This window comes from Tachysurus fulvidraco, chromosome 5, assembly GCF_022655615.1.
Source record: "Tachysurus fulvidraco isolate hzauxx_2018 chromosome 5, HZAU_PFXX_2.0, whole genome shotgun sequence".
Taxonomy (NCBI): domain Eukaryota; kingdom Metazoa; phylum Chordata; class Actinopteri; order Siluriformes; family Bagridae; genus Tachysurus; species Tachysurus fulvidraco.
In genome coordinates, this window is record NC_062522.1 from 4,983,370 (window position 1) to 4,992,211 (window position 8,842).

The 8,842-nt window shown below is 40.1% G+C and overlaps 1 protein-coding gene across 1 annotated transcript; it reads left to right on the forward strand.

Annotated features, from left to right (window-relative positions):
* Positions 1 to 1,718: 1,718 nt before the first annotated feature.
* klhl41b (kelch-like family member 41b) lies at positions 1,719 to 8,208 on the forward strand. The gene is made up of 6 exons (XM_027143359.2): positions 1,719 to 2,925; positions 3,652 to 3,809; positions 4,542 to 4,649; positions 5,460 to 5,645; positions 5,781 to 5,927; positions 7,491 to 8,208. The coding sequence occupies exons 1-6, from the start codon at positions 1,828 to 1,830 to the stop codon at positions 7,600 to 7,602; spliced, it is 1,809 nt and encodes a 602-aa protein (XP_026999160.1). The 5' UTR covers positions 1,719 to 1,827; the 3' UTR covers positions 7,603 to 8,208.
* The last annotated feature ends 634 nt before the right edge of the window (positions 8,209 to 8,842 follow it).

The following is an 8,842-nucleotide window of genomic DNA, read 5'->3' on the forward strand; positions in this document are numbered from 1 at the left end:
GCCAGTGGAACCATCTTTGAACCAGCACTAGTGCTAGCTCTGAACCAGCACCTGGTTCTTTTTGGTGGAAAAGGGGTAAAAGACAGAAGTTGTGAGCATGGAAGAATGTACATTCTCATTTGGTAGATATATGGCTTATATACATATCGCACATCTCTACTCTTTAAACTAGGTGTCATTATTTGAGCTGTGTGTATGTATGAGAGACCAAACCCCACCTTCTGTCTCAGACCAGCTTGGGTTACACCATCGACTATCAACCCCCCAACAATCACACAAATACACACACACACCCGACTTACTGCCCTTCCACTGACATACTTATTAATGCTGTTAATTCATAAATCTCACCATAACATTTTACCTCAATACACCTTGTATTGGAAATCCATGAGTTCCTCATGGAGACCTTGTGAGGAAATTTGGTCCCCACAAACATATAAAAACATGTCCACACATTTACTCCCACTGCTTCCTGTAATGAGGTCAGTGTTAATTTTAGTTCTGTCTCTAGCATAACATGTAATCCTCTCGGTCTAAGAACAATCTCATCAAGACAAGAAGCTTTTATTGTCATTTCAAGCCTGTACTGTATAGCTGACGCAGTACACAATGAAATGAAACAACGTTTCCCCAGAACATTTTATGGTGCTACAGAAACAACATAAAGCTACCGAAAACAAAACATAACCCAACAATCATTAATACATTCTTGACAAACACGGGTTCAAGACACAAGGTGTTAAAAATTCATTTTAAATCTAAATCACAAAATGACCATCTTTTGATCTGTCATTTATTACTGTATTTAACTTTTTCCTTTTAACCATAACTGTAAATTATTTATTTATGATAGGTCACGCCATGCTATGGGGGCCACAAATCACTATGGGTGTCACTACAAATCACTACACCGTGGATTTCTGACCTTTATGCAGTAATGAACTGTTTTGTTTATCCCTAATAGGTGTGGTTTCATAAAGGATGACCCTGCCCCATCTACAGAGTACTCACTGAATGGTTTGATGAGAATGAACGTGACATACATTAGATATTATGACCTTCACATTCACGAGATCTCATCCCAATTAAACAGATTTTTCTGTTTTAAATAAAATGTTTATATGAATGTCATTTGGAAGAACAGTGTTCTGGAGACTCTAAAGCGGTCCTCGCACTAATGTTTGTTTTATTTCCTTTAATTTGTCATGATAGCATGTCTACCTATTGGCACGAAACGCGCCACAAAAGGAACCAGTAAAGAACTGGTAATGTCTATATGTCAGTTCTAAACTTATTAAAGAGAGTAGAAGTTAAAGTTCAGGACATTAAGGTAAGTGTGCTAAGTGGAGCCGAAAGTATCGCATGGCGTCACAGCTGAAAGCTGTCACCTGTCGCAGCAGCTGTGTCTTGTCACTGTCACTCTGACTGAGACGTGTTTGCATTCAGACCCACACACATAAAATACACAGTTACTCCACAAACTGCTTATAAATCCGTCGTCCACACTCAAACGGTATCGTCCTCTCTATGCAATAGAGCTCAAGTCATTGTGTATCGGATCCCTGGGAATCTCTGTGCAGCCTGTTTTAAGGTGACAGCTGCAGTTCAGAGGTGCCGTCACATATGGCTAAAGGGGGTAGTGAAGGGGGTAGAACAGAGGGAGGGTGTCAGTTAAAATTAGAACCAGCAGATTAAATAACAGCCTCTTCAGACCAGCAAGCTTTTCGCCACTCCGTCCTTTTCCGGTCAGGACAGCGTGGCAAGCAGGAGTGCAGCCACCTTCTTCTCGTCTTTTCTCTTTTTTCCACCTTGTCCTCTTTGAGAATGGATCCCAAAACTCTGCAGGAAGAGCTGCGTCTCTTCCAAAGTACTCTGCTCCAGGACGGCTTGAAGGAGCTTCTGAACGAGAACAAGTTTGTGGACTGCACTCTGAAGGTAGGCGACCGCTGCTTCCCATGCCACCGCCTCATTCTGGCCGCATGCAGCCCATATTTCAGGGACATCTTCTTCTCTGAGGACGGAAAGGTTAAAGAAGACCTCAAAGAAGTGGCCTTGGACGATGTGGACCCCAACATCCTGGACATGATCATCAAGTATCTTTACTCAGCTGATATTGACCTCACAGACGGGAACGTTCAGGAGATTTTTGCACTTGCTAACCGTTTCCAGATCCCGTCCGTGTTCACCGTGTGTGTGAACTACCTCCAGAAGAAGCTTTCTGTGTCTAACTGCCTCGCCATCTTCAGACTCGGACTCGTCCTTAACGTACCGAGGTTGGCCGTAGCTGCCCGCGACTACAGTGCCGACCGCTTTGAGAGCCTTGTCAGTGAGGAGGAGTTTCTTCAGCTGGCACCACATGAGCTCTTTGCCTTGATCGGTACTGATGCCCTCAATGTGGAGAAGGAAGAAATGGTGTTCGAGGCGCTCATGAAATGGGTGCGCAGTGACAAGGAGAAGCGAGTTAAGGCCCTCGGGGATGCGTTTGAGTGTATTCGTTTCCGTCTGATGCCTGAAAAGTATTTCAAGGAAAAGGTGGAAACCGATGACATCATCAAGGGTAATAGCGAGCTCCAGAATAAACTTCAGGCCATCAGAGATGCCTTCAAGGGAAAACTGCCCGAGAGACAAAAAAAGGAGCAGAAGGAAGGAGAAGAGGAGGACGAGGAAGACCTCCTGCCTGGTTACCTGAATGATAGTAAGAGACTGGGGATGTACAGACGCAATCTGATCCTCATGGTCAACGATACAGCGGCCATAGCGTACGACGTCGCAGAGAACGAGTGCTTCCTCGCTGCGATTTCTGAACAAGTGCCAAAAAACCATGTGAGCATCTGCACCAAGAGAAACGAGCTCTATGTCATCGGCGGCCTGTTTGTCGACGAGGACAACAAAGAGAATCCTCTTCAGTGCTATTTCTATCAGGTAGTGAATAAATTCAACAACAGTCAATTAATAGAAATCAGCTCTCAAAGTCCAAGTACCAGCTCTGATTTACACATTTAGCTAAGTAACATTAGGCACTATCATCACATGCTTACTGTAAGCTAGACAAACATTAGCTGTTAATTATCTGAGGTTTACTTTTACAACCATTATCCCATTGTCTATCTTATCTAACACTATTTAACTATTTATCACTAGCTATTTAATGAGAATGATTGCAAATGACTAGCAAACTGCAACTACATAGCTAACTAAAAGTCCCCATTAGCTACTGTAACTAGCATAATTAGCTATCTAAGCTATTTTAAGGTGGGTAATTTGCTTTCGTATCACCTGGCTTTTTAAGTGACTTAATATGACACATGAAAAATCAACACTGTAATGAGTAAATTATCTATAGCATTGATCTACATGGAGCTAAAACTCCAAAAGTAATAGCACTCATATCAACTCCCTGGGTTTTTAAATAGAACCCCAAGGAAAAAATAAAAAATATGCTTTAATAAGCAATCAACAGGATAAATACTACATTTATAAAACTCAGTTTAAGACAAAAAAATATTTATTTGTCTAATTTGGATTATTAGAGTGAACTAGTGAATAAAGGGGGAAATATTTTGGCTTGATAGGAATGTTAATTACTGATTTACCCAATTTACTGATTTATAATTTAAACTGAGAGAATGGCTTGTATTTATTTTGTAGCTGGATGCATTTACAGCTGAATGGATGGCGGTGCCCCCCATGCCGAGCCCCCGATGTCTCTTCGGTTTAGGGGAAAGTGTGAATCTGATTTTTGCGATTGCTGGAAAAGATCTGCAGACCAACGAGTCCCTCGACTCAGTCATGTGTTACGACACTGAGTGAGTTTCTCAGCTTCATTCATACATAGCACAGTGTTCTAAGTAAGATAGATAGATAGATAGATAGATAGATAGATAGATAGATAGATAGATAGATAGACAGACAGACAGACAGACAGACAGACAGACAGACAGACAGACAGATAGATAGATAGATAGATAGATAGATAGATAGATAGATAGATAGATAGATAGATAGATAGATAGATAGACAGACAGACAGACAGCCAGAGAGCCAGACAGATTGATTTATAGATGGATAAAAGGAAAATATTTCAAGTAAAATAGATAAAAAGTAATATAGACAGACAGACAGACAGACAGACAGACAGACAGACAGACAGACAGACAGACAGACAGACAGACAGACAGATAGATAGATAGATAGATAGATAGATAGATAGATAGATAGATAGATAGATAGATAGATAGATAGATAGATGGATGGATGGATGAAAGGAAAAATAATAAAGTTTAGGCTACGAGACATATACACAGATGTAAAGATAGATAATAAAATCATTAGACAGACAAATAAACAGATAGTCAGACATATAGACAGATTGAAAGATGAAGAAAAAGTTCTAGAAAACAAACAATAACAGAGATAGACAATGAAATAAAAATCACCTAAAGAGGCAGACAGACAGATATATACAGAGACAGATACCTAAAAATACTGATAGACCGCTGTGACAAAGCAAAGTCAATCACACTGGTCTCTCTCTACAGGAAGATGAAGTGGAGCGAGACAAAGAAACTTCCTCTGCGCATCCACGGCCACTCAGTGGTCTCACACAAAGGCCTGGTCTACTGCATCGGAGGCAAGACAGATGACAAGTGAGTGTGTGTGTGTGTGTGTGTGAGAGAGAGAGAGAGAGAGAGAGAGAGAGAGAGAGAGAGAGAGAGAGAGAGAGAGAGAGAGAGTTTGTTCAACTTTGTCACATAACTTTAAAATGCACTGTGATCTTGTACTTGTGAAATCTCATTATGAGGGAAAATATGAAGGAACAGCTTCAGCTCAAAGCCCTGACACTGACCCAGTCTTCTTTCACATCTGTTACATAAACACCTTTTTCCAGAATCTTCCACACTTTAAACTATTTTTTCATATCAAATCTAATTTTATGTGACACATACACATACATACGACATGCAGTGAAATGCTTTTTTGCATCTGTCCGTTATATATAAATAAAAAAAGCAATGCAATTTAGGCTAAAAAGAAATAAACCAAAACCAAAAGGAGATAGATAAATTAAAAAAGTATAAAGAATATAAAAAACTATATAAACTATGAAAATATAAGTGAAAAAATAATGTATATACATATAAATAAAGATACATACAGTAAATGTGTATGGTTTTAAAAGATTGTCCTTAAAGTGTCCATGTGCATTATGGTGTGTAAATAGTGTATATAGTGTATTTGATGTCTGTAATGATGTGTAGTGTTCATTAAACCTCAAGCTGTTACCATGTTACAGAGCATTCAGGACCACGTTACGTCCCTAATCACGTAGGCGGCCGTGTTTGTTGTACGCTGGGACGTGTGGGAAACATAAACAGCAGACGAACCACTACACCGTGATGTAAGACAGCAGGGTGTAACAGTAATGTCATGTCACTTCCTGTCTCCCTGTCTTTCAGTAAAGCCATAAACAAGGTGTTTGTGTATAACCACAAGCAGTCTGAATGGAGAGAGCTCGCAGGTATGAAGACCCCCAGAGCCATGTTCGGTGCCGTGCTGCACAACGACAAAATGATCGTCATCGGAGGCATTAACGAGGAGGGACTGACCGCCACCTCAGAGATCTACGACTTCACCACTAACAAGTACACGAGACATGATTCTAACCGTTAAAGTCGATCCATTCCGTGCTCTACTGTACATGGCAGCACACGCATTGTACGTTAGTAGTTAAGAGATGTTTCTACTGTAGATCTTGATTTTTTTGTATTTCTATTTAGATGGGACACGTTTACTGAGTTCCCACAGGAACGCAGCTCTGTCAACCTGATGAGCAGTGATGGGAATCTCTACGCCGTTGGAGGCTTCACCATTGTAGAGCTGGAAAATAAAGAAGTCGGGCCATCTGAGATGACCGATGTTTGGCAGTAAGTGATGGTGGAGTTGTTGTGGTGTGACTGTTCTTTCTCTCTCTCTCTCTCTCTCTCTCTCTCTCTCTCTCTCTCTCTCTCTCTCTCTCTCTCTCTATCTATCTCTCACTTTCTCTTTCATTCTCCCTCTCTCCCTCTCTTTCTCCAACTATCTATCTATCTATCTATCTATCTATCTATCTATCTATCTATCTATCTATCTATCTATCTATCTATCACTTTCATTCTCACTCTCTCCCTCTCTTTCTCCAACTCTCTCTCTCTCTCTCTCTCTCTCTCTCTATCTATCTATCTCTCACTATCTCTTTCATTCTCTATCTATCTATCTATCTATCTATCTATCTATCTATCTATCTATCTATCTATCTATCTATCTATCTATCTATCTTACTTAGAACACTGTGCTATGTATGAATGAAGCTGAGAAACGCTTACTAAGCTAGATACCTGGCTAGCATGCGTTATTTATTCCCACCCGTATTCCGCGTTAACGGTCACATCAGGAAAAGCGAAATATGCCGGAATACGGGTGCGGGGAAAAACGCACGCGCCACAAACGCAAACACAGATTAGCTACAAATTCCTAAGATGACACTAAAGTTTACTGTTTATTTTTAGCAGCATTAACTAATCCAGCATTTTAAATGAGGTAATATAGCAGTTCCACATGATGATGTGGTCATTACAGTATTAACCGAGACTGACACCTCCATTTCATGACAGATTGAAGTAAAAAGCAGATGAGTGGATGAGTTTTTGTCCCAGTGCTCCTATTGCCTATTAACTCATTTCTTAAGAGACAAGAAAATGGAGATTCCTCCTGTTTTGTCGTGTCCATGTTGATCATTAAACATTTTGTCATGTCTCACTCCACAGTGGTGTTAATATGAAGCTCATATGAAAGTAGACACTCATCACTTTAAGACTTTGTAGAGTTTCAGAAGGATTTCTAGTGGTGATATATTCATAGAAAAGTTCCAAACAAACAAGAATGATTATTTTTTTACACACAAATGTTTGTATCTTCAAAATATTGATGGTGATATCAAAGCCATTTCTCTGAGATGCTCCAGGTTCCTGTTCATCCGCTCAAATATATCTGTGCAAGGTTATCATCAGAGGGGAAAACGTGTGTCTGAAACACACGTCTCACACTGAAAGAACAACAGAGTCCTGACTTATTTTAGATTAGACTCACAGACACGACAACAGACGTTTCTTCAAACGTCCCAGACGTCCTTTCCGTTCCACTGGCAGAGTTGAGCTCTAATGTCCTAGTAAAAAGAAAATGGCACCAGATCACAGTGAGTTCTGTGTAAGTGGAACACCTGAGGTCTATATAGTGGGGCTGAGTTGAAACATTTAAACCTGTGGCATTTACCCAATAAATCTTACTTTGTCTTAATAAAATAGTCGCTGGTTCACCTCTTAAAATGACAAGCAGGATGAAACGGAATGTTCAGGGATGAGAATCCTTTCCAAACAGCACTGAAATCTAGTGTGTCTGCATTAACTAATTATTGTGTGTGTGTGTGTGTGTGTGTGTGTGTGTGTGTTCAGGTACGAGGAGGACAAAAAGCAGTGGAGTGGCTTGTTAAGAGAGATGCGCTACGCATCCGGAGCCTCGTGCGTATCAATGCGCCTCAACGTCGCCAGGATGCCCAAACTCTAAACACGGCCTCTTTTCTTAAGTGTCACTTCCTGTTCAGATGCGCTTTGACCCCAGGGCCTAAGTCTGTGCATGGTGTCAAAGGGCATCTTTATGATTATTCAGTTACTCAAGAAAAAGAGTAAAGATTCGGGTAACAATTATATGTGTTTCTTATGATTAACCGTGGCTTTGTCTCAAATCACATACTTTATCTGTGAGCATTGTGGAAGAGTCTCAGTGAGATGTAGTGCACTACACTATGTAGTGTAAAGCTCTCACAGGCACGAGTCCTGCCGAGGGAGAGGAGTCTTCTTGAAATCTTCAACACTGACTAGAGAAACTAAATGATTTTAGAATGTAAAATAGACCATTTGTTGCAGTGGAGGTTTTTTCCTGACATGATATGACATTAGTGCACTAGACACCCAGGCACTAGGTCTATATGTAGTGGAGTCTAAAGTAAACCATTTGAGACAGAGCCCGTGCATGAATATGGGATAAATGTAGATCAGTCAGCTTTATAATACTACATTACTCAATTCAGATCTTAAACTTTTTTTTTAATTAATTCTAATTAATGTAAAACAATGTCAACAGACACTGACGAGTTATTTTTTCTTTCTTTTTTCTTTTTTCTTTTTTTTGTAAATTGAACAATTAAAGATTTTTAAATCCAAACACATGTCTGGTGTCTTTATTATCCAGCTCATTGAGGTTGGGTTGTAAACTTTGTCTTTTCACGGCACAGCGAGATAAATAAATGTTGTTGTTTTTAAATGATCCAAGTTTGCAGCAGAACTATAATCTAAAAGAAGGTATCCGTTTCCTCGGCACTAATAATTCGTCCGTTGAACGTTTGCGCTGCTCATACTGGGCTTTTTCACTTCACCCCATTGTTGATTATTTTCTACTAACAGCATGACATGCAGAGTGTTTATTCCTTGCATAAACTTGTGTGACTTGTGTGATGTGACATACAGCTAAGTACGGTGACCCATACTCAGAATTCGTTCTCTGCATTTAACCCATCCAAAGTGCACACACACAGCAGTGAACACACACACCGTGAACACACACCCGGAGCAGTGGGCAGCCATTTATGCTGTGGCACCCAGGGAGCATTTGGGCAGTATTAATAATCATACTAATAATAGACATGCATTTGTAATAACAACAATAGCAAACAACAAAGATGTATTTCCTGGCACATAAGCATAATATACATTGTCATTTTTTTATTGATCTCATCATCCATGAGCAT